This window comes from Rhinolophus hipposideros (assembly GCF_964194185.1).
Source record: "Rhinolophus hipposideros genome assembly, chromosome: 7".
Lineage (NCBI taxonomy): Eukaryota > Metazoa > Chordata > Mammalia > Chiroptera > Rhinolophidae > Rhinolophus > Rhinolophus hipposideros.
This window is the reverse complement of record NC_138053.1, coordinates 26,897,293-26,924,573: the sequence shown is the minus strand read 5'-3', so window position 1 is coordinate 26,924,573 and position 27,281 is coordinate 26,897,293. Positions and strand designations below refer to the sequence as shown.

The 27,281-nt window shown below is 33.3% G+C and overlaps 1 protein-coding gene across 5 annotated transcripts in view; it reads left to right on the top strand.

The window, feature by feature from the left end:
- Positions 1-27,281, top strand: part of FER (FER tyrosine kinase) — a 375,071-nt gene that overhangs the window by 157,079 nt on the left and 190,711 nt on the right. For all 5 annotated transcript variants that reach the window (XR_013993676.1, XM_081054207.1, XM_081054206.1 and 2 more), the window contains 2 exons: positions 7,298-7,390; positions 21,869-22,072. Coding sequence is in view for 4 of the 5 variants with exons in the window: in XM_081054207.1 (XP_080910333.1) it covers positions 7,298-7,390; positions 21,869-22,072 (297 nt within the window). In the remaining variant the exon portion in view is untranslated. The remainder of the gene's footprint in view (positions 1-7,297; positions 7,391-21,868; positions 22,073-27,281) is intronic.

Below are 27,281 nucleotides of genomic sequence, written 5' to 3'. Positions count from 1 at the left end.
ACTTCCATTCATGATGGAACTGTAGGATGAAAGGAACCTGAGGGGAATAAGGACAAATCAATTCCACAAGCTTTAAGGATTTGTAATGATAGTATGTGGGTTGGTGTGACAGGTTAGAATGCAGACAAGCCCTACTCACAGTGGGAGGCAGCGTCCACTTACCAGCTCTTACTCAAGAGTTCTCTGAGTGGAGCAGGGGTTCAGAGAAAGAGACCTGAGAAAGATATTCCAGATGAAATCCTCCCCACACTTAAAAGGTGGTGTGGTGTTATTGGGGGATGGTTGGGGTTCAGCCGGGAGAACTGAGCACTGGGTATTTTCACTGAAAATAAGAGCTCCCTCCCAAGAGATTCTCTGCAGGGAATTCTGGGTCTTCACAGAGTACAGTGCAACTGTCCTCCAGGCTAGGCAAAGGGTAATAGGGCTGAAAGTTATCATGTTTCCCCGAAAATAAGACCTAGTCAAACAATCAGCTCTAATGTGTCTTTTGGAGCAAAAATTAATATAAGACCTGGTATTATGTTATGTCATGTCATATCATATCGTATCATATCATATCATATCATACATCATATTAGACCCGGTCTTATAGTAAAATAAGACCAGGTATTATTATAGTATAGTATAGTATAGTATAGTATAGTATAGTATAGTATATAAGACCCAGTCTTATTTTACTATAAAATACTATAAAATAAGACTGGGTTTTATATTAATTTTTGCTCCAAAAGACGCATTATTGCTGATTGTCCAGCTAGGTCATATTTTTGGGGAAACATGATATCTTCTTAGATATGTGAAATAGTGGGTGTGACTGGAGAGCAAAGAGAACTACCCCCTACCCGCAAAGATGCAACAAAGCTTGGAGAGATCTATAGTTTCTAAAGTTGGTGGATCAGCTTTGAAGCTTAGGCAGGTTGCTGGAACCTTGTCAGGACTCAAGTTCCATTCCTAGCTGAAGGAAAACTCCTGACTTTAGTTCAAAATATTTGAAGCTGTTGGTGAACTAATTCAATCTAAAGCTGCCTCAAAGGCCAGGTCCAACTTACTAACTGCAGCCCCAACTCTGGCAGCCTCACAGAAAAAGTATTTGTGCCTCTTTCTTGAGGTAAATATTATTGAATTCAGACTGTACTGTTCTTTTATGCAAACCATCTGACACACGATTAGAGATTATATGACACACTTAAAAGTAAGAAATGTGACCTATAGACTTAAGAGATAGCATAGATATTGGAATTATCAGACAGTGTCTTTAATATAGCTGTTACAAAAATGCTAAGGGATTTAGTGGGAAAGATAGACAATGTGTATGAATAGATGGGTTATTTTAGCAGCAATTTGGAGACTATAAAAATGGAAATTCTGGAAATGAAAAATATAATATCAGAACTGAGGAATTTATTAGATGGACTTATTAACAGACTAGACACAGAGAAGAAAATATCAGTAAGATGTGAAGACAGGTTGATAGAAAGTACATACCCAAAATGAAACAAAAAGAAGAAAATATAACAGAGTATTTGAGATTATTCACGGGATAATATCAAATGGGTGAACATACATGTAAGTAGAATCTAAGAGGCACAGGAAAGCCAATGGGAATAGAAAACATTTGAAGAAATAATGGTCAAGTGTTTTGCAATACTTTCAACTCACAAGTCCACGACTCTTAATAAACTCCAAACAGAATAATTCAAAAAATCTACTTAAATCCTAGCTGATTATAAACGCAGTCAGAGAAAAAAGACATGTATATGTATTATATGAATTATTGCTAACTTCACACCAGAAACAGTGCACACCAAAATATAAAGTCTTGAAAGAAAAAAAATATCATCAACTTTGAATTCTATATCCATTGAAAACATCCTTTAAAAACTAAGGCAAGCAGTACTTCATACCAACTAGGGTGGCTATGATTAGAAAATTGGAAAATAGCATTTGGTGAGGATGTGGAGAAATTGGTAGCAGTGTACATTGCTGATGGGGATGTAAAATGGTTCTGCTATTGTAGAAAAACAGTTTAGCTTTTCCTCAAAAAGCTAAATGTAGAATTGCCATGTGACCCCACAATTCCACTCCTAGACATATTCCTGAGAAAGTTGGAAACAGGTAGTGAAACAAGTATACATGTTCATAACAGCACTAGTCATGATAGCCAAAGGATGGAAACAGCCTAACTGTCCTTGTCAATATTAGTAAAATCAAAGTAATAAATCCTAATATGTATGAGAATTAATTATAGTAAGGGATAAAGGGAGGGGAAAAAGGGAAATGTAACTCAGTATACTTTTTGAGAAAATTGAAATGCAGTTATTTACTGAACAAAGACTATCAAAACTTAAATTGTTGAGTGGTGTACTCACAAGGAAACTGGTGCGCATCTTGCACTACTGGATAATTTATAAAAAGAATATCTTTAGCCATTTTACTCATACATTTGAGAAAAACACCATGGGATATAAATTGTATTTAGATATTAAACAGGAAGGAAGGTGATATAGCCTCCTGCTTGGGTCTTGTTTCCCTAGAGATATCATCTTATTTAAGAGATATAGAGTCAAGAAAGCAAGGAAAATGCTATAACATTGCACAATCCTGCTTTCACTAAACTCTATTGTAAATTTCCTTAGCATTCTTTTTTAAGTCAAAATTTTAATAATCATTCAAATGTTCCTTTTGCACATTTGGTTTCCAGTTTCATTATTTCAGAATATGAAAATGCTTGACTTAGCAATGGGGCTGTGTTTCTTTTAATAAATATTCTTAATATGCAAGCATAAAAGAAAAAAGACAGCATGACAAACTAGATTACTAGGCAGTGAATATTTCTAAAATGATTTGTCTTCAGTCAGAACCCAATTGCTAAAATAAATCACTTAGAAACTGTTTTAATACTTAAATTCTATATCCTGATGGGAATAGAAACTGTGTATCCTTCATTCTCCCCAGCAAATCAACATCTCAGAAAGACTAAGTTGTTTATTTATAAATGCACTCTTTTATGAAGGACATATCAATATTTGCAGCATTTCATTTGCATTATGGAGTCATCAATAGTGTAGAATTTTTGTCAGGAGACCATCTTCTCTGGGGTTATAATTTCCCTGTAGTTATTTCTCACAAAATCCCTTTGGATTTCATGGATGCTTTGCATAAGTAGTCCCAAAGATATTTGGCACTCAGCCCGGAGTTTGAGCATGAATATTGTTATCTTTTTCTTGATTCTTATTGCCTCCTGATTTGAATAAGTATCTGACTGTTCCTACAGGGTCAAATAATCACTTTCATTCTTCCTTCCAAGATTGTTATTAGATTGGGTTTATTTACAGCAGTCTGTGAGAAATAATATTGGGTTGTTGTTTTAATGACCTATTATTAAACGAAAAAGTTTTCCAGTGGCACCTTTTACTATAGTTCAACTTCCCATTGGGGTTAAGTTCTGAGAGCACCTGAGGTGGAATGTGACTAAATGTCCTAAAGGAAGTAAGTGATGGCAACCCAGCCTGTTACTAGGGAACTGTTCTGTGGGAGTTTTTTCAATGACCAATGTGAGGCAGTTGACTGGGGAGTTGGACAAGGGTTACAGAGTTTTTGAGATGAAGATTTTATCTGATCCAGTGTCCTCCTCTTTACGTATATAGAAACAAGAACCAGGGTAGTTGAGTAATTTGCCCAGATTCACACTCTTAATTCTGTCTGACATTACGAACCTTATTATTTTGTTAATTTGTAACACAGTGGCACTGTCCTTTGGAAGAGCTGTTAATTTTTGTCAGTCACTCTGATCAGCAAAACCTCATGCCTTTTATATCTTTGCCTGTGTGTTACTGGACAGGTGATGGAAGTAACCTGAGAGCCTGTTTTACAGCAATTTGAGAGTTTTAGTGAAGTGTAATTTCAAAACCTGATAGATATGTTTTTACATTAACTGCAAGTAATTTAGGTATTGTCTCTCATACAGTTTTCTTTAATTGATAATAGGTAAACTTTTAATCATTTTGAAACATTCCCGTAGTTTTATAGCTATTGAGAGATCCTGCTTCATTTAATTTTAAAATAATGAATAACTATTCTTAAATGAGATGTGAAACTAATACTGCATGTAAAACTTTTTTTTCAAGATGGATTTATAACTGTAATTAAAGCATTTTTCTGGGCATCACATTAGAATATTATTTCATAACATAAGGTATTATCTCATAACATTGCCTCTTCTTTCCCCCTTTCACTGGCCTCCAACTACGTCCACTGTGAGGGGCTGTTTTGTCCTAACTAATCCGTCTCTTTTATCTAGAGAAAGCTCTTTACCTTGTCAATACTTTAGGAGGGTAAACTGAGTGTATCATTGCCAGTCCTGGCAGGCCTATAGGCAAAATCAGGCATGTATCCATGGTAATTGGAGAGAAGCTCTTTAATTTTAACTTTAATTTTTTAAAGTAGCAATTTAATTCATTGATACAAAAATCAACCTGTCAGTTAATTCAGCACAGTCTGATGTGTTATTAGGTAGACCATAACTTAAAGCTCATATGTAATGCTACTTAGACCAGAGCTTTGGCTAATGAGTTTCATGTTTTATTTGTAGAAATATGGGCACCAAGTGAGCTGACACTGGTGAAAATGTTTTATAAACTCTATTTGTATTTGATTATGCCTATATAAAACTTAAGGTCAACCTGTTGTTTTTGATAATACATTTTGTAGCCGAAACTATTTAAAGAGTACCTTTAAATGAAAGGGTACTTTCACTAATTGTATCCCTTCCAACTCATAATATATTATGTTTTCTAACTTATTATACAGGAATTGATTTTGGAAGTCTTCTTTGCCTCACACCTGGACCCATCCTTTAGACATCTAGTATTAGGTTCTTAAGAAAGTGTTTTTCCTTTTGATATTTTCAAAGGTTTTTTTTTTTGGGGGGGGAGTGGTTTTCTTTCCTCTCACAGGGTTTGATGCTCAAGATGTAGCTTGATGATAATTATTTTTACCATCTCAGTGAATATTATTAAATCATATACATATGAAATGTTTTCTAATGCTTAAAACTCTCCCCTAAATTTTCTCCTTTTCTGTATAACCTCCCATTTTGTTTTCAGTTCTATTCCCATAGTATTCATACATTAGGATCATACTCTGTCTAGTATTTTAAGAGCACTGACTCAGAGGAGAAGCTTAAACTTACAGTAGAGGTGCCTGCTGCTTCCTTGTGAAGCTTTCATTGCCAAACAGGTGAGGTTAGCATTTTCATTTCCTCTTCCTGTCAGGTGTAGCAGCAGCAAGATCAATAGTAGCGTCACTGTTAATACTAACACCACTGTCCCCTCCACAACCACAGAGGGTCAGGGGGAGAAATTCCCCAAAGGAATGAGAAAAGGTATAAATCAGGCTGGGGAGTAAAAATACTATAGCGACTGTAGCACTTTCCAATATGTGTGCTTTACACCATCATGTATTTTTTCATAATTCTAAATGTAAAACAACTGCTGTGTATGCCTCACTCCCCACTCTTTCATTCTGCACATCTTGCCTGTACCTGTTTTTTTTTTTTTATCATTTTTCACCTTTCCAAGCATTTTTTTTTTTTCCAGAAACCTTCTCAAGCACCAGAATTAGATTACAAAACAAAACAAAACAACCCAAAACACCCAAGTTGAAGCAGGACTTGCTTTAAAGAAAGGTCACTATACTCCTTCGGTACTGCAATGCTGTCTTTCCTTAGGTATTTCTTGTGGCTCAGTTACAATGATATTTTACTAAAAAGTTAAACTGAAGCTGCAGATAGGATTAATGCAATAAAGTACATTCTCATGTCCCTAAGGTGATAACTGTTTGTACTATGGTAAAGATTTATTTTGTTAAAGAAAATTTTATTAAATATTTACGTGCTGTAACATGTTAATTTTTAATCACTTGTAGTAATTTATTTAGAAGTACTCTCTAAGGAAGGTTTGTATCATTTTTTCCATTTTTATAGATGATCAAACTGAGGTATATTAGATAATGACTTACAGAGGATCATAAGCAAGTTCATAATGTAAGTGATGGTGATGAAAAAGATGTTGAGATTATTTGTTCTTTTAGGTTATTGTATGATTATTTTAAACGATTAATATGCATCTGTTTATAGAATAATAACTGTTAGTAACACAACTATGAGAATGAAAAGTAAATAAAATGAAAGTAGGTAAATGGAGAGACAAAGATTGAATTTCAGATTTGAGTTTGTCTATCAGGTGGCGTACTGCCCCAAGTGTCTACCTTTACTATTATATATAGAGAGAAATAGGCTATGCATTGGAGACAAAGGAAACAAATGATGTGATTTGTGGCCTGCTTTAGTCTTTTCCTACTGACAAGTAAAATTAAGCATCTGTACTGATGGAAGACACATGGAAATACAGTACTTGGCCGTAGGCTGGCTTGTTCTTTTGTCTGCTGCTGATGAATAGTTGAAATGTGGTCTTTATTGGAACATTAACTAATGCTTCCATTACAAACCCTCACACATGCTTGTTATAGTTCTTTTTACCTCTTAGTTCTCATTTTTTTCCTCCTTTTCTTCTTTTTTACCTTCTTACCTACCCCATTCATTTGCTTTTGTAAAATGGGTCTAAAAATTTTAAATCTTAGGGAAAAGTGTCCGTCAGTTGTGGTATATGATACTCAGAAATATACATCCGACAGCAAAGCGCAATCTGGATTGACTTTCCTTAGTGGCAGTTCTTCGTATTTCACTTTCTCTTTTTCTGTTGTCATCATCTAGTGAAAATTTAGGAAACTTCCCAGTTACTGAAGTGGAATTTACTTTCTAAAAATATGTTCCATATTATTCTCCTCCTGTTTTTTTCCCTATTATTATTATTATTATTATTATTACTTATTTATTTTTTTAAATTGAAAATCCCATACAACTACAGTGCTTGTGAAGTCTTCTGTGTTAGGCTGGTTCTTTCTAGCTTGTAACTTTTTTCCTCCCCCTGCACGTTAATACTTGGTTTTCCATAAATTTTCTTTGCATTTCTTATTTTCGCTCACCTCATGAATTTCTATTTCTTTTTTTCCCCCCAAATCAAGACATTTATGGAGGGAACAGGAAAGTAAAATGCTATAGAGTTTATTTGCATTTGGTTATTTGTCATCTTTAATATCAAGAGGTTGACATTTTATTTAGTCAGAAGACATGATGGACAGACAGCAGCTGTGCACAAATACCTAAATGCCTAGCATAACTGTGTGTGTATACTGGATAGTTTACTGTTGCTGAAGTCTTCTTTCTTAATCTCTCCAGGAAAGAAAGGAGAGGCTATCCAAATTTGAGTCTATTCGTCATTCAATTGCTGGAATAATTAGGTCTCCAAAATCTGCATTGGGCTCTTCAACAGTAAGTAGGATGAACTCTATGTGCTACTGAAAATAGTTATTGTCTAGTTTCTTGCTGATAGCCAATGAATAGCATCTGTAAATTTATCCTTACAAATGGAAAAGAGAGTACATATTGTAATTTTTTGTATGTATATGGAACTGTGCATATATGTATATAGTAAAACTGCATGTAACCTTGGTGTAGGGCGGAAACAAATAAACTTGTATTTATAGACTTCCTTGTACTACAAAAAATAATTACAAGCAACATTTTATGTATTTTGGGACTATATTAGAAGAACACTATAAACAAATTTCTAGTGAAACATATTTTTATCATAGAGATTATTATATATGTATTTTTACATGTATCTGTTTATATGTGTGCATATTTTTAGAACATTAAATTATAAAATTGATGTCTGAAATTTGGGTTTGGCATATTACAATGGTGCATAGAATGTTAGTTATCCCTAGTAATAGTGGCTATAGCCAAGCAAGAGAAAAAGTATTCTTATCCCCTTTATAGAGTAAAAATATAAAGTATTTTTTCACTTCCTTACCTTTAAAACTTAACTACCAACATTTTTATTCTTACCATGCCTCACTGACAATAGAGCTTTACCATGATATATTATTGAGTGATAGTCAAAATAATAATACTTAGTACAATTAATTACATGCTTTCCCCATCTGTCTAAGTTTCTACATAATAATATCTTAATATTATGGCTTACTTTTTTAAAGTTTTACTGTTTAAGGTAATGTGACCTAATCTTCGTTACAAAAAGAAAGTATTTCCTAACCATAGATTAGTTAAATGTCCATTCCCATTTTGAATTCATTTGCTACAATTCCTTTTTAGTGTGTAAAACATGTTCCCATATGTATTCCACTCAAGCAACAATCTTTTAGGTACAGTTGAGACAAGCATCAAGTATTTGAATTAACAAAAAAGAAGAAAATTATATTTTTATATAAAAAGAAGAAAATTATATTTTCTATCTATATATTAACCTTTGATATTGTCATTGTCACGTGACATACTACACAGACATGTTCAATGGAAATAGGGAGGGAGCTGAACTAATGCAGACCATCTCATGTGGCATTAAATAGCAAATGAGAATAAAAATAATTACAGTTACATGATAGAGTCAGCCTCCTGCAAGACCCATCACCTCCTCTTGTTTTCTTACGTTAATGATTTACAATTTTACAGATAAATAGTAGTTCATAGGACTTGGTTTATTATGATTTGACATTCAAAGTAGAGTAGAGAAGACGATTAAGAATTTATGACAAGTTCTAGAGACTGTACGAGGACAGTTTTCCTTAACTTTTATTTGAAGGAAAAGTTCTTGAAATGAAATATTAAAAAACAGTTTTAAAAAAATAAAGACAGTTCTTGAAAAGAAACATTGAAATACCTCAGTTAGCCCTCCATAAAATTATTTAACATTGAAATGCGTCCATGAAATACACGGCATAGTGAAGTTGTCATTAAGTCACCTTTTTTTCAGTTACATCAGAGGACTTTGTGCCAGCAACTGACAGTAGTTTATCTGTGAGCTAATTTATGAAAGGTGCTCCCCACCTCAGTTTTTCTTTCTGTGTGATGTTAAGATCAAGCTTGACTTGAATAAAATGTTTTAAATACTTGAGAGCCAAAACCCATTAAAAACTCAAGGTTTCTTTCAGCCTTATTCTTAGATGTAAAGGAAGGAGAGTGGAATTTAGAGCTTCAGAAGTTTATCTAGTAACAGACAGATAGAATTCTGTGATTGTGGAGCTAGGCTGCCACTCCTCGTGTGTGTTTGTCTGTTTGTTTTCCCCACCATCTGGGATGCTTAAGAACCTCGTGCCCTCAATACAGGTGTCTAGGGGTGCAACAGTGGCTTCTGAGACTTCACGTTACTTACATCACTTTGAAGCTAATAGTTAGTTATGGGAACTTCAGCTTTTGGCTATAGCCAGAGGCTGTTTTGATAAATCAGGGTTGATCAGAGGATGAGGGATGTTTTGTCCTTTAAGACACATAGATTTACATCTAGAAACGGAGAGAAATCCAGTTAGCTTCAGTTGTCTATGAAAAGTATGTCAAGTATAATATGCCCATTCTTAATGAATTAAGGATATAAGTCATAACTTTTTAAATCTCTGAAGGTATTTACATGTTATTTTCTCCGTTTAAAAATGGCCTTTGCCTTATTCTTAAATAAAATTACTAAATTGACAGTGATTGATGTAGGTAAATGTTTGGTATTTGCAAACTGCCTTTACCTGAAATGAATTGAAATACCTTTCCCACAAAATATGTACTTCATTCAAATATATATTGTGATCTGTTTTTTTAAATAAACACACTTGAAGCTATGAAATGCCCATTTCTTCTAAGAAAATGTTCCCTCTGTAACTGAGAATTCTAGAGAATGATTACTTCCTCAGGACTCAGCCAATCACATTTGTATCTTCATGAAGGCAATCATTATTTCTATCAGTTAAGTTCCCTTTGGTATTTCCTGATTTATTTAGAAATCTCACGAACTAAAAAGATTGAGGGAGTCTGTGGTTTATGATCCTGCGGTACACTATGAATAAATGTACACAACTATTTGTCTAAGGCATTAAGTATCCTATATATTTGAAGAAGGTGGTTCCCCATCCTCCCCTCAAATACATGGGTAATTAAGGTTATGCGTCTTAATGTAAATGTGAGGTTTCATTTGTCAGGCCTGATAATCTAAGATGTATAACAATTTGGAGCTACTTAATCATAATTTAAATTTTTTTCTGACATAATATAGGACTTTTTGTATTCTAATTTAGTAAAGGTAAAATAGAAGGAAAATTTTAATTGCTGTAAATGTTTTTTTCTCTATAAAACCTTTAAAACATGTTACAAAAAGACATAATTAAGCATATTTGAAATATTTTATTAAGATATACTTCACATAAGATTCATTGTTATAAATTGTATAAATTAACTGTTTTTAGTTTGCTCACTATGTTGCACAACCATCATCAATACTTCCAGAACATTTCACTTTTCCCAGCAAGACACTCCATACCTATTAACCGTTAGTCTCAATTCCTCTTTTTTTCCATTTTCTGGCAATCACTAATCTACTTTTGATCCCTTTGGATTTGCCTATTCTGGACATTTTACATAAATAGAATTATATACTATATGACTTTTTGTGTCTACTTTCTTTCAATTAGTATAATGTTTTCAAGGTTCATCCATGTTGTGACAGTACTTCATTCCTTTTATGATTGAATAATGTTCCATTGCATGGATTTATCACATGTTGCTTATCCGTTTATCAGCTAATGGACATTTGGGTTGTTTCTACTTTTTAGCTATTATGAATACTGCTGAAGGCAACATTCATGTACAAATTTTTATGTGAACATATGTTTTCAATTCTCTCAATTTTATACCTATGAATTGCTGAGTCATGTGATAATTCTATGTTTAAGTTTCTGAGGAACTGCCAAACTGTTTTCCACAATGGCTACACTACTTTATGTTATCACCAGCAATATATGAATGTTCCAGTTTATCCACTATCTCATCAATACTTATTTTCCTTTTTCTTTTTTTAAATTATAGGCATCCTACTGTGTTTCCCTGAAAACAAGACCTAGCTGGACAATCAACTCTAATGCATCTTTTGGAGCAAAAATTAATATAAGACCATGTCTTAATTAATTTTTGCTCCAAAAGGTGGATTAGAACTGATTGTCCTGCTAGGTCTTATTTTTGGGGAAACATGATAGTTAGACGTGAAATGGCATCTCATTGTGGTTTTTATTTGCTTTTTCCTAATGACTAATGATGTTAAGCATCTTTTCATATGCTTATTGGTCACTTATATATGTTCTTTGGAGATATGACTGTTCATATTCATTGCACATTTTTAAATAATTGGGATGCTTTTTTTTGTTGTTGAATTATAAGAATTCTTTGTATATTTTTGGACAGAAGCCCCTTGTCAGGTATACAGTTTGAATTTCTTTTTCTCATTTTGTGGATTGTCTTTTCACTTTCTTGATTGTGTCCTTTGACACAAGTTTTTTAATTTTTACAAAGTCCAATTTATTTTTCTTTGATGGCACATGCTTTTGGTGTCATATATAAAAAGAAAATATTGTCTAATCCAAGGTCATGCAGATTTTCACTTTTGTTTCCTCCTCAGAGTTTTATAGTTTTAGCTTTTACATGGAGGTCTTTGATCCATTATGAGTTAATTTTTGTAAGTGGTGTGAGGTAGAGGTCCAAATTCATTCTTTCATATGTGGAAGCATATTTAATTTAAAATCTTAAAAACAACAACTTTGAAGTCACTATTTCTCTATTCAAATGAACATACAACAATTGGAACTTTAAAACATAATTGTAGATGAAGCAATACATTGCAGTATGCATAGGGAAATGAAACTTGAACTAATCATAATAATATTTCCATTGGACTTGCCATAGCTGTTTATTTCAACATTTTTTACAGTGTGGCTAAAATGTAGATCTGTCTCTGAAGACAGTCTAATGGAACACTTCAATCCACAGTCTTGATGGAAGGAAGAATGTAAGATAGTTAGCTGATAAATGATTTATTGTTATGACCAGAGTAGTATTATAATATATGAGCTCCAAGCATGTGCTCTTTTTTTCAATGTAAGAAAGGCGTTAAGTAACGTATTAGTACCTCAGGGCACTTAGAATTGCTCGACATGCATTTTTCCAGTGCTGCAGGAGGTTATAATTTTGCTTTGAGAACTCTTTCTCAGAGACTGCTTCTGAATTCAGGGCCAGCGGTGTTAGAATTAACTGCATAATCTGAAAGCCTACTGGCAATCATGAGGGTCCATTTCCATTAGAAGTCTTTTAAATCACATTATATTTAATAAAATTTGTTCTAGTCATGCCAAGAGTGCTGCCTTTCTCCAGAACCATCTTTTTACTGCAGAATTTCTATAAGTGGCTGAGCAAACAACTTGGGGCTTCATCTTGTAGCCCCTGTGACTACTAGTTGTATCATTGATCTGTGGCGTGTATAACACCCTTTTAATGGTAGCACTCTTTGAAAGATGTTCTTTAAAACCAGAATAAAGCACATTTTGGTCCAAATAATTGTTTTTTATACTTCAGAAGAATTATAGAATTGTGCAACTCTTGTCTCTTTAAAATTCATATTTTTCTATACTCTATTGGCCTATGTTATTTTAATTTTAGAATTACTTTGTATTAGGATTTAGAAAATAAAAATATTGGAAAATAAAGATGTGCTTTCATTATATTGAAAATATAGTAAATAAGATTTGCTTGCTTCTTTTTAGAAAGTTATAATTCAGCTATATTTAAGTTGTATATCTGTTATAATGTTAGTATTATAATGCTTGGCTTCCACCATTGAAATAGGGGAGTGTGGTTCATTTCATGCATAGCATGATAAACTGCTTTTGTTTTTTAGTGTTTTCCTTCAAGAATAGCAAATTGACCTTATACTTTTTCTAACAAGGCATGGTGTTAAATTCAGATTGAATATCCGTAGTTGTCTTCCTGTATTCTTAAGGTGTTAATTGACCTTACCGCATTTTTCCCCCAGACTCTAAGATGTAGAAAAAAAATGAGAAACAAAGGAAAATAAAACTTAATTTATTTTGTATCATATCACTGCCATACATACACTGAATTCTCCTGTATAGTCAGTCGTGTTGAGGAAAACTAAATACTATGCTCAGAATTTCAGATTTTGAATCACTAACGCACATAGTTTTCAAGAAGGGCTTATCAGAATTTATTTTCTGTAATTTCACTGTACAGAACAAATCTGTCCTTTTACGTTTGCTCAGATGAATAAAACAAATGATCCAAATCATGTTAGACTGATAACTGTATTCTATACAAGTAATTCCAACTTGATAAATGTTTAAATTTACTGAAATATGATTGCATACTGACTTATTAGAGTAATCTGATAATAGTCTTAGTTGAGATGTGTTTATGAAATTAGCACTGAATACAGTTAATTGACTGAAACGAGTTACAGATATTGTAGCATGTTATATATATAATATTGTATGAGCTTAAGAAAAGAATATTTGATATTGAAAAAATACAACAGGAGAAAATGCAGTGAAGTGATCAGGAGAAAGTATGGATGAGAGTACAAACATAATTGGTAAAGGTACATGGATGAAAATAACAAAGAAAAAAGAAAATAATTACTAATAAAGAGACGATGAGTAAGGGAACTAAAGACACAAGGGGAAAACAAACAGGAAATCAGAAGGTACAGAAGGAAGCAGAACTATTAGACCAAAAATGGAAGACCTATTAGAAAATATGTTTTCATAGAGATAGTGTCTCTAACGAGAGATCCAAGAACATGCACAAAAAGTCAATCAAGGAAACAAAGTTGTAGAAGGTAATATTTGAGTTTGGTCTAGTTGTCTATCTTTTTAAAGTTTCAGAAGGAATTGTGTATACAAGAATGAGAATCTTTGATCAGCATGTAAGTCTGCTTAGTCAGTATGCTAGACAACAGTTATATTATTAGCTACAATAAAGACAAAATATAAATACTAAACAAACTCAAGATCTCAAAAAGCACAGAACATTGTTAATTAAGAAATTTATGAATAGAGTTTTGTTGCTAGTTTCGTTGTGGAAAGTAAGCATTAGGTAAAGAATCTTTATTTTGATTAAAAATACCAGTGCATGAAAAAATGATCAATTCTACTTTATCACTAAAAAAAAAATTAGAATTTGTAGACTTAAGATAGACTTTAGCCTGCTAAAAACAGTACCAGTGCTGTAATTAATTGACATCCTATCTGTTTAGACTGAAGGCCAATGATCATGAGTATCAAATATCAAGAATATTACTTTTTTATTGTTGTAAGAATTAACTCATTCAATAAATTCAAAATGTAACTATTTAGAAATTTGAAAAAAAGTGGAAGAACATTATTATTCATGTTTTCATTTTATGTTAAGTGCTTATTCAACTACCAAGCCCTCAATGGTATAAAACACACTTTTCCTATCTCTGGTTACATTTCCCTTTAACTGAAAATAGCTTTTACTACAATCATGCAGATTCCTATTCAAGAGACCAGTATTTCTCACCTTTTGCAAGTGATTAGTGGTTCTCTTACTCTAATTGTATGACATTTAATTCTTAATCTCCTCCAAAAATTTCCCAGTAATATATAATTTAATAATTAAAAGGGTCTTTGTGAAATTTTTGAGAAATTTTTAAAATCCTGTGACTTACTTGTAGTCACCCCAATATATTATTAAACTAGACTTAAAATATAATTATTTAAAATATATTATTTAAATTAGAAATAGCTCATAACTTAGATTATTAAATTAATAACTCAATTTATATAATAGAAAAGATAATTTATATTCATTAAAAATTCATAAATTTTGGTTGGTGTTGAAGTTTTATTTAGCTTGTTAAAGATCGTTGAGAGGTTTACTTGTATGTTTTCCCATGCTCTTTTATTTTAGATTTTTAAAAAATGTTTTTTAGTTGGGTACTTAATTTTAATAGAATTCGGACTTTAATTTTTTTTAATACTTTGTCTCTCAAAAAGGAGCTCATCTTGCACTAAAATGTTTAAGATAAAGGCATACAAATCTTTATTACATAGGTGGAAATTAGCCTGAACTAGGTTAAGGGAAAAAAATTGCCTATTATACTTTCCCCAAGGAAAAAAAATATTTTCATTTTTTAGTGCTGACGCCTCACTGCCTCTTCATTTAGACCAATCTAAGTGCAGCATGTATATGCTGGAATATTCTTTAAGACCAAAGCCAAAGGAAAATATCTAACCAAACAGTTAGCCCAGTCAATCAGGAAAGTTTCTCTTGTGAAATATAACTTACAGGTATTGGATTAACTATAAGTTTAAAAATGGAGGCTTCTCTTCTACAACATCTTTGGCAAAAATCTCAGATAACTTATCCACAAGGGAAAAATCTTTTCTCACTGAGGCTTAGAAAGATGTGATATTTGAAGTAAAAATCTTCATTTCATTTTTGGCGTGTTTATGACAGCTCTTGTGATGTTGGATTTTGTGGCTGATACATCCTACATTCTACTACTATCAAGTTTGCAAAATTGTATTTGAATTTCATTGAAATCATATTAATAAAAATTTTCCTTCCAATATGGAGAAGACCTTGAAAGACCTGATAGACCCAGACGGGGGATAAGTATGACCTTTCCCTGTGTTTGTGTGTGCACACAACTGTACACAGACATACATTGGGAGTAAGTTCAGCCTACGTTTTAGAAGTGTTGTCTAGGGGGTGGGAACAACAGGTCCCTAAGTTTCCTACCCAAAAGATTCTAATGAATCCTAAGAACTGAAGTGTAATCCTTTTGAAATAGCAATATAGGTTCCTTCTTATTCATTCTTTTAAAAAAACAAACTTAGATGTTCTTTGTAATGTTTTTTCTCCCCTCCCCAAACATATTTCTCACCTTCAAATTCTTCAATGAATTTCTCAGAGTATTAGCTGAGCTTTTGTACTTCAAATGCCCTTCTGCTTTAATGAATTCTCCAGGCTCTGCATTCTCTCAATTCTAAATAAATCAAAATTTGTGTGGGTAGGTTGACTAGTACAAGAAATCAAGCACGACACTTTTCTTTGTGATAGTTTTTTATTATGTAGGACATTTTGAGAGATAGTGATGAAAACAAGTTCTTTACAAAGAGGTAATATTGAATTTCTTATTTTATTGATTTTTCCCCCCAGAGGAAAAAAATCAATGAAACACTTTTGCCATTGGTGAGACTTGGCAATATTTCTATTATAGTAGAAATTCTAATGTTTAATATAAGGAGATACACTGTGATAAAATTTTGTAAAAGAAACAGTCATTTTTGACTATCTACTTTAAGAATTGTAAACTATTAGTATATATAAGAAGTTAATTTTGTGTAGATTATGCAATGTGGCTGGTTCTTTATACAATTTGTTCTTTAAACACATTTTTGGGAATGTGATTTCATTCTTTGGGGAAATACTATATTTGTCATAATTAGTATTAAAAAAGGCTTATTTAGCTTACCAAAAATGTCCATGCACAGTCCTACCATGTATATTTTTAAAGAATAAAGAATGTCATAAGTGGTAGAAGTAGAAACCAAAATGGGGGCCCTTCTTTGAAGTCTATTTGGCATTTTTCTTTTTTTATATCAATAATATGGGTCTGAGATACCATAAAATTGAATTATGATTAACAAGTTTTGGCCCTCTTCAGTGGTACAAAACAGTGATGGCTATCTTTAAAACTCATTGCCACAAAGATACTATACTTTTTCCCTATATGCAGTTCATAATATTAGTTTGAAAAACCTCATGTGTGAATATTTTCCTTTTATTTATTATTAAGACTAATTTTTCCAGTTTATAACCTAAATGAGGCATTGTGCATATTGTATTTTGAGAACCTAAAAAGTTAATGCACAATTATTATACCTTACCCATAAAGTACTCTTACCATCTGGGACAATTTAGTTCCTGAGGATGATTAAAAACAAACAAACAAACAAACAAACAAAGTTTTACTTGTAATCATAAAATGTATGATTCCATTTATTATCAATTAAAAGCATTTCAAGGAAATATAACCAGCTCTTAGCTATCTCTGCTATTTGGTATTAGCATTTGGCCTCTTAAAGTAACAGATAATTTGCTTTTCCTGCTGTGCACATGGCTTATATTCTTTCCTTGTTTTTGCCACATGTTTATTACCGTGTAATAAAGAGTTTTTTCAATAAAAAATGACTTTTTTTAAAAAGAAATTTTAATTAAAATATAGCTAACATACAATATTATGTTAGTTTCAGATGTACACCATAATTATCCAACATTTATAGACCTAAAGAAGTGGTCACCATGGTAAGTCAGCAACCATCTGACACTGTACCATGCTGTCACAATATTGTTGACTATATTCCCTATGCTGTATATTATGTCCCATGACATGTTTTATATCTGGAAATTTGAACCTCTTATTTCTCTTTACCTTCCCCCCCTTTTTAAATTTTTCAATTACAGTTGACATTCAACATTATTTTAACTTATGGTGTACAGCATAGTGGTTAGACATTTATAAAATTTAAGAAGTGATCCGATCCCCCTGACTAGTCTAGTATCCACCTGGCACTATGCATAGTTATTACCATATTATTGACTATATTCCTTATGCTTTACTTTACATCCCCATGACTATTTTGTAACTACCAATTTGTAATTCTTAATTCCTTTTCCTTTTTTATTCTGTCCTCCCAACCCACCTTCCATCTATCACTCCGATAAATCTAGTACCTATCTGACACCACATATTGTTATTACAATATTATTGACTATATTCCTCATGCTATACACTACATCCCCTTGACTACTTTGTAACATCCAATTTGTACTTTTTTATTTTATTTTATTGGGGAAGGGGTTCTGGAGCCTTCTAATGGAATTCATCTATCAGGTTTGTCCTGTATGTTCATCCTGAAGGGATTAACGAAATAACCCATTCCTGTCTATCAGGTCTGCTCCTTTTTCAGGCCAAAAGGGATTTGAGATAATTTATTAACCTCAAGGAGCGTTGTCATATCTTTGTCCTGGAGTGAAGGAGACATTCCAGAACCTGGAGTTTCAGGATATGGCTGCTTTTTGTTTATTCCACCAGGGACCCCCCTGTCTACGGAGCAACATACTTACTAACCTGTCTCCTAACACTTAGGAAATTCCAAGGATTTGGGGAGCCTTGAATCCGGAACTGTGGAGGAGGACCCAATATATTATATACTATATGACAAATATATTTTTGTCACCTGAATGATGTTAAAAAAAAACAAACTCTAAGTAAATTTTAAGATCTAATTGGCTTTCTTATGCAATTCATGATTTGGGGAACATATCATCTAGCAACTAGAAGGGATCTCTGCCAATTTGTACTTCTTAATCCCTTTCCCTTTTTCACCTACACCCCCAATCGCCCTCCCATCTGGGAACTATCAAAATGTTCTCTATATCTATGAGTTTGTTTCTGATTTGTTTGTTTGTTTATTTTGTTCTTTAGATTCCACATATAAGCAAAATCACATGGCATCTGTCTTTCTCTGTCTGACAAACTCCACTCAGCACAGTACCCCCAGGTCCATCCATGCCGCTGCAGATGGCAAGAACCCATTCCCTTCCATAACTGACCAATATTCCATTGTATATATGTACTTCCTACTGTTTGTTTATTCATCCAGGCTGCCTCCACATCTTGGCCATTGTGAACAATGCTGCAATGAACATATAGATACATGCACACATTTTCATGAAATAGCATTTTGGGTTTCTTCAGATAAAAACCCAGAAGTAGGAATGTACTGGGTCCTTCTTTGTCACTTGTTACACCTTTTGTTTTAAAGCCTGTTTTATGTAGTATAAATATGGCTACTTTAGTTTCTTTCTTTTTTTTTTTTTTTTCCCATTTTCATGAAATATCTTTTTCCATCCCTTTAATTTCCATCTGAGTGTCTTTCAATCTGAAGTGATTCTCTTGTAGGCAGCATCTGTAAGGATTTCATTTTCTTGTTCATTCAGCCCTCTGTGTCTTTTGATCAGAGCATTTAACCATTTACACTGAAAATAATTGTTGGTAGATATGTAGCTATTGCCATTTTATCATTCATAATTTTGATGTTTTTCCCCCGGTCTTAAAGAAGTCCCTCTAAGATTCCTTATAATACTGGTTTGGTGGTGATGAACTCCTTTAGCTTTTTGTTGTCTGGGAAGCTCTTTATCTGTCCTTTTATTCTAAATGATCGCCTTGCTGGGTAGAGTATTCTTGTTTGTAAATCCTTGTTTTTCATCACTTGAATATTTCCTGCCAATCCCTTCTAGCCTGAAAGTTTCTGTTGAGAAATCAGCTGACAGTCTTAGGGGAGCTCCCTTGTCAGTAACTGTTTTTCTCTTGCTGCTTTTTGGATTCTCTCTTTGTCTTTGACTTTGGCCTTCTAATTATGATGTGTCTTGGTGTGGGCCTGTGTGGGCTCATCTTGTCTGGGACTCTCTGTGCTTTCGGGGCATGTATGTTTATTTCCTTCACCAGGTTAGGGAAGTTTTCTGTCATTATTTCTTCAAATAGGTTTTCAATTCCTCGTTCTGTCTTTTCCTTCTAATACCCTGATGATGCAAATGTTGGGACCTTGATGTTGTCCCAGAGGCCCGTAAGCTATCCTCATTTTTTTTTTTTTTTGGATTCTTTTTTCTTTTTACTGTTCTGTTTTCTGCTACCTTGTCTTCTAAATCACTGATTCAACCCTCTGCTTCATCTGATATATTCTCGATTCCCTCCAATGTATTCTTCATTTTAGTTATTGTATTTTTTACTTCTGACTGGTTGTTTTTTATGTTTTCTATCCCCATTTTTTACATTTCCTATCTTTTAGTTGAAGTTCTCCCTTGAGATCATTGAACATCCTTATAACCAGTATTTTGAAATCTGTGTCTGGTAGATTGCTTGTCTCCATTTTGTTTAGCTTATTTTTTTCTGGAACTTTGTTCTGTATTTTTTTTTTTTTTCAGTTTTATTTGGGACATGCTTCTTTGTCTCCCCATTTTGGCTGGATCACTCTGTTTGATCCTATGTATTATGTAGGGCTGCCATGCCTTCCAGTTTTGGTACAGTGGCCTTATATAGTAGGCGTCCTGTGTGGCCCAGCGGCCCAGTCTCCCTCTTACAGTTGAGCCTTGGTTGCTGTTTGCACATCAATGGGAGGGATTGCCCCTCAGGCTGACTGGTTGTGAGGACTGGCTGTGACGTAAGTGGAGGAGCTGTTGTTCAGGGCTGAACCTGTGAAGCAGGATTCACTTTAGCAGGGCTCTGTTTCCTGCCCAGTGTGCTTTTTGAATGTGTCATTCTTGGAGGTGCCAGTGGTGCTCTGGCTCAGTCCAAAGCTGGCCTTCAGGAGTGCTGGTTTCCAGGGCCTACTGGAAGGGGCCCCACCACATGCCAAGTTCAGCCATAGCTTGTACCCTGCCCACGGCTAACTGGCATGAGCCACAAAGCAATCCACAAATGGTCACTACCCGTCCTGGGCTTGGAGGTGCCACAAGAGGCCTAGCCACGAACTGAGACTGATTGTGTCTAGTGCCAGGCTTACAGCTCTTCAGCAGGAGGTACAGCACATGCTGAAGATAGATACTGCTTGTTTGGGTTTTGTGAACCTCTGGGAGATTTTAGGAAAGTCTGTAGCATGAGCTAAGACAGACTGTTAATATGGAAAAGCCACTGGATGTGGCTTGGATGTGCCTGCAGGTTGGGTGTGGCAGGACCTTAGGGAATCACCTGCACCAGGGCGAATGAACCTGTGTTAGCCAGGGTGACAGAGACTCAGGTATGCCAGCCACCTTCATTTGCATTATGGGAGTGGGAGGGCTCAAAAAGAAGCAATGGCTTCTGCCAGCTCCTCCATCTGGAAGAAAACTGCTCCTCCAGTCCTCTCCATGAAGCCAGACAACTCAGTTTCTCCTAGAATGTCCCTGGCACCTTCCAAGCTACTGTCCCAGCACTGGAGCTCAGAGTGAGTCAGTCCATCAGACAGTTAGACTGTACACAGGCTTTTAGAGGCACATTTGGAACTGCAGCCGCCCTTGTCTCATTCAGCCACAATCTCTGCTGGTTTTCAGTCAGAAGTTATGGGGACTTCTATTTTTCCTACTGGAACCCTGGGTTGGGGAGCCTTGTGTGGGGCTGGGACCCCTCACTTCTCAGGGGGGTGAGTAACCTCCACAGTCGAGATATCCTTCCCAATATTTAATGGTCACACACGGGTGTGGGACCAGCCCATTCTGCATCTCCGCCCCTCCTACCAGTCTTGAGGTGGCTTCTTCTTTATGTCCTTAGTTGTAGGACTTTGGTTCAGCAAGATTCAGATGATTCTCCATGATAGTTTTTCTGTAGTTTAGTTGTAATTTTGATGTGGTTGTGAGAGGAGGCAAGTACAGCTTTTACCTACCCCACTATCTTGACCAGAAATCAAAAGAAATAATTTTTAATTTATAAAAATGAAGTTTTGTGATACATTTATCTGATATCACCCGCTTTTTACTGTAATTCTTTGGTTGATAAATTTTAAATATGTGGATTTATTTTATGATACAGGTGAATATGACTATACATATTAACTCAAAATACGAATATTATGTGTAACCATGTAGAATAGGTAGAAGAAAACAAATAAACCTAAAATATTGAAGGCTATGTATTTGTGTTAAACTTTAGCATCAGTGTTCCAGGAGATATTTCTTTAAAAATTATGAAAATTTCGTATTTATCACATTACTTTTAAGTGGTCAATTAAAGGGTAGATGTGGAAGAAGTATTTATAATTGCTATGAATTTTACCAGAAAAAAAATGCTATTTTTTCTAATTTAGTTTTTTTCTTTTTCCCCCCCAATGTTTGCTTAAGTTTTGTGATACAATCCCCACAAGTGAGAAGCCCCTGGCAGAACAGGACTGGTACCATGGTGCTATTCCCAGAATAGAAGCGCAAGATCTGTTAAAACAACAAGGAGACTTCTTGGTGCGAGAGAGTCATGGGAAACCTGGTGAATATGTCCTTTCTGTATATTCTGATGGACAAAGGAGACACTTTATCATACAATTTGTTGATGTACGTTTTCAATTTAGTTTATATGTATGTTCTAATGTAGTTCATTGTAGTATAATAGCAATAAAATGATGAGTAGTTTTTGATAAATGCCTGTAACACTTAAAGTTTAGCACTTAAATTGTTTTTCTCAATTCCTTAAATACAATGTTCCAAAATTCACTAAAATGTTAGTCTTATTAAGGACATATGTACTTTAAAATAGAGTAAATTAAAAATAGTTGTTACAAATTAAATGCATAAATATTTTAAATATTTAAGTTAAATTTGAACATTAAAGACGTTTTAAATTAGAAGTAAAAAGAATGTGATTATCATAATTTTTCATTTTTTTATGGAAAATTTAATTATGAAATTTATGCTCTTGAAACTGGCTCTTGAACTTGCTTTCAAAAATGGTATCATGAGAGATTTTTAAGAAATATTTTATTAAATAGCGATAATGAAATACCATAATGAATGGGACAATGATAGTTGAACTGATTTTATGATTCATTTAGGATTAAGATTTTTTTCCCTTTATGTATAAGCTATTGCTAGTTGGCAATAATAATAAGAAAAAATTGATGAAACTTTAAAAAAATTATCTATTCACATTGCTTGTTCTAGTACTAATTTTATTGATATTTACCTAAGTAGTGCTAAAATACTTTTTATGTTTTTTCCATTTCTTATTTAGATTTAAAAAGATGAATAATCATCTCAAAATATTGTTTAACTTTACCCACTCACAAATTTTTAATTTTTTTGGCATATGAAGGAATTGATGCCTTTATTTGTCATTTTTCACTCCATCATTTCCAATGGCATGCGTTTTCAAGCTGACAGTCTATAGGATTTTAGTTTTTTTTCAGGCACTAGAATAATATACTAGTTACCTTACCAAAAGATTGAACTATTATCATTAGATGAACCTCAGATTGGTTCTCTATCTCAGTGTATCTATTTATCTATCCATCCATCCATCCATCCATCCATCCATCCATCCATCCATCCATCCATCCAATTCTGAAGTGAAATTCACATACCATAAAAGTAACCATTTAAAAATATACAGTTCAGTGGCATTTTGTATATTCACATGTGATAACTATTCAGTGATAGCTATTCAGATGGGTTAAAAAGAATAAGTACATTAAAATATGTTTTATAATTTTTACATTATTTTTTAATTTTACATAGTATTCAGACCTCAACTTGATAATCATATTTGCTTACTCTCAAACATCTTACTTCTTTCTAATTGTATATCGTTCCTTATTTCCTTGTCAAGCTCTTTAATAATTTTTATGTTCCTTCGTTATGGATGTAGATAATATTGTCTATTACAACCATGTTGGCAATATTTATAAAATGGTATGAGAATTGCAGAATTAAAGATGACAGGTGAAGTGTAAAGTAACTACAATTTATATAAATATTCTCTACTGTTTTCTAAACTCTAAAAGTTACTATTTTTGAAATATGTCATGCATTAAATAAGACTGAAATATTCCCTTATTACCACTTCTAGTTTAAAATGTAACATGGGTATTTACACTAATATTTTTAGAAACAAAAAGGAAATGGTGTGATTGCAAATTATCAATTGTCTTTAATGTTGCCATTTGGTTTTAAGGGACTAAAGTGAACAGAATAATACACTCTAAAAATAGACATGGTGACAAGTTCACATTTGGAGATTTTTTTTTGGCAGTCTTCTATTGTTGAAATTTTGCAAAGTTCTCTATTAAAGATGAGAGTGACTGTATTTCTGCAAATGCCTTAGGTTTTCTACTGCTTACTTTTATTTAGTCTCCACTCACTAAATAATGTTGAGCTCTTCAATCAATTGAAAATGGATTGTTTTATGAAGTTTTATGATGATATAGATTTCTGGGGGAGTGTTTAATTATTTTTTATTTTGTGTAGACAAATCATCCATGAGCTAAAATTGTCCCATTTCCTTCCTCCATACCTGTTGCCTGTAAGTGGTCATTAAATGATGGAATTCATTACCAGATATTTAATGATTGCCTGTTTTATTATAATCAAGGTGTTTGTAATCCAGTAGTAGATTATAAAAGCTGTATCTAAACGAGGGGACAGGAGTCCTAATAGAGTAAGACATAAAGAAATATGAGATTTTAGAGAATGGACAGATGTCAAATAGTGGATCAGTGAAAAAAGCATTGGACATAGAGTCAGAAGATTTGGGTTCCAGTCCCAGTTTTTAACTTTACAAGCTCTATGCTTTGGGAAATGATGGGTTTAAAAGCTTATACAATGTTTGTAAGAATCAAATTAGTAAATCCTTGCTTTGTAGGTGTGGAGTGCTAATCAAATATTAAGTATTTTTATCATTATTTGATGACTGTAATTGAGGAAAAATACAAATGTTACTTTCTAAGATATATCAGTGTAACTGGAAAAGTTAATTTTAAAATTTTCTTTTTGGTTTCTATGATATTTATTTGTGAAATTTAAATACCAATGCAGGTGTTTTAGAATATGTACTCACTTTATTGTGGTGATCTGGAACCAAACCCACAGTATCTCCGAGGATGCCGTTGGCATTTGTTTTGAAGCTTTATTTCTGTTTGCATATTACAGTTACTTTTTAGCATGGTGTAAATCTCTGCCATTATAACTAATCAATATGGACATAAATACTTTCAAATTTTACATGTTTTACTACTCTATCAGAAATATCAATCTGTTGTTTTAGCTAGCTCAAGCAAAAAGAACTCTACTGTTTATTGGACACTAAACATATTAATTTCATAAAGCCAGATATATTAAACATATCTAAGAGTATCTAAATCTCAGTGTAATTCCAATGTTATTTACTGACATATTCCATACTTACTAGACTGTTTTTGATGCCTGTTGTAAAAGCATATTTAGAATTTGTACCCAATACGGTTTATTTTGTGTCATAAATGTTGATAGATTTTCATAGAAATTCAAATAGCTTTGTGCCATTTGATAAATGTATTAAAACCTTTCTTTTATATGATAAAACAAAAAAATACATGTGACAAAACAAAAGTAGTCCAAAAATAATTTTTAATACTATTACAGGAAAGTTCCAATTTATATTTCTCTAATTTGTTTATCTGATGCATGTTTACTAACAACTTTTTTTTTTTCATGTTATGTGATGTAAGGAGATGAAACCAAAAGATGTGTGGGCTACTTCTCAGTGAGCTTAAAACCTATTAGATTAGACATCAGTAGTGTTCATGAACAGAAAAATGTTAAAGATGCAGAATTAGGAATGATTGAGCCAAGCAATTTGAATTAGCATACAGTGATGAATTAAAAATAACATAATAAACATTTTTAAAGAAAACTTAGGTAAAAATCCTCTAATGATTTATCATCATTTTTTATTTCTTCATTTATTCAGGAAATATTATTTGAACAAGTACTATGTAAGGCCCAAGGATGTGGGCCAATAAAACAAAAATGACTCAAAAGTGGACCTTGGAATTGCTATATAAAATTGGGCAGCTCAGTGTGTTAAATCATCATTCATTCAACAGATATTTATTGGATGTCGATCATGTGCTAAATTCCATTTTGAGCTGATGGATTTAGTCTCTAAATGTGCCAGTTAGATTTACTTTGTTTTGTAGCCACAATCTCAAGGCTCTTTGAACTACCTTTTAAATTCACGCAGTGGGTTAAGGAAGACTAAAGGAAAGCAAGTAGAAATCTGAAACTTGTTTTGATGACAGTTAATTCCAAGTTTGTGGCCTTATGGTTGTACACTTAGGATTATTTAAGCATTCTATCCATCCATTCAAGGACTCAAAAGAAGGCAAAAAGTATCTTGAAGTCAAAATGACACTGTCATAAGATATCTTTTTCTGTGTCCCTGACACACAAGACTTAGGAAACTTCCTTCTTAACAATAAAACAAAACTATTCCAGAACCTTATTAATATTGATTTCCAGGAAACACTAATTGAGTGAATATTCTTAAGGCCAAGGATATAATGGTCAGGCTTCTAGTCCAGGGAGGAAGGCTCACAGTCATTATAAATCACACACACTAGATAAAATTCTAAACTATATTAAGTTCTGTGAAGATACACAGTGCTATGAAAGCTTTTAACTGGAAAACTAAAGGAAGTTAGGTTTGAGACACCATCTGAAGACTGAATAAAAAGTAACTAGGAAAAGCCATACCTAAACCTTATTACTATTATTCCTCAACCTCCCCCAAATCCTTCCTGTGTACTGACTTAATTACTTATGTGTAACTATTCAATATGTCATTTTTATTTGAGAAAGCTAAAGTTTGTTTTAAAATTGTATTTTACCAGAAAAAGGAGTGTTTTAGTCTTTTGTTCTTATTCAGCCTTTCGTTTTTTTTATTCAGCTTATTCATCTCAGCCTTTTTTAGAAATTATGTTTTCTTCTTTCATTTTTCTTTTTTTTCTTAAGCCTGCTTATTGTTGATTTTTGTTTCAGGAGATCCACTCGGGCTAGTTATTTCAAATTATACATACATTGAATCTCCTTGTCATTTTTGTATGCTTATTCTATTCTGCTTTATTTCCTTGCATGATAGTAGTCCTCTAGAAATATGTATAGCAACAAAATCTGATTCTGCTTTTTATGTGTTTTCACCTATATGCATGAGTGATTCTTAAATAGGACAAGTGATAACTCAGGAACAAATTCTAGCTGTAGTAAATGTTTTAAAAACAAAATAATGCATACTCTTGATAAAAATTCAGAAATATGTATCATTGAATGTGTGCTTCACCATAACCCCCTTGTGGGTTTAGTGTATATTCTTTGAGATTTTTTTTTTTTTTACTTTATTTTTATTTTATTTTTTATTTTATTTTATTTTACTTTTTTATTGGGGAAGGTGAACAGGACTTTACTGGGGGAACAGTGTGTCAATCTTAGTTGTGGAGGGTGCCGTTCAGCTTCAAGTTGTTGTCCCCGCAGTCTTAGTTGTGGAGGGAGCAGCTCAGCTCCAGGTCTAGTTGCAGGGGGCGCAGTCCACCATCCCTTGCAGGACTCGAGGAGTTGTACTGGCAACCTTGTGGTTGAGAGCCCACTGGCCCATGTGGGAATTGAACCTGTAGCCTTCGGAGTTAGGACCATGGAGCTCTAACCACCTGAGCTACTGGGCCGGCCCCCTTTGAGATTTTTAAAAATATATTCTAATTATATGTATCTATATAATTTTTATTTTGTAAGAATTGAA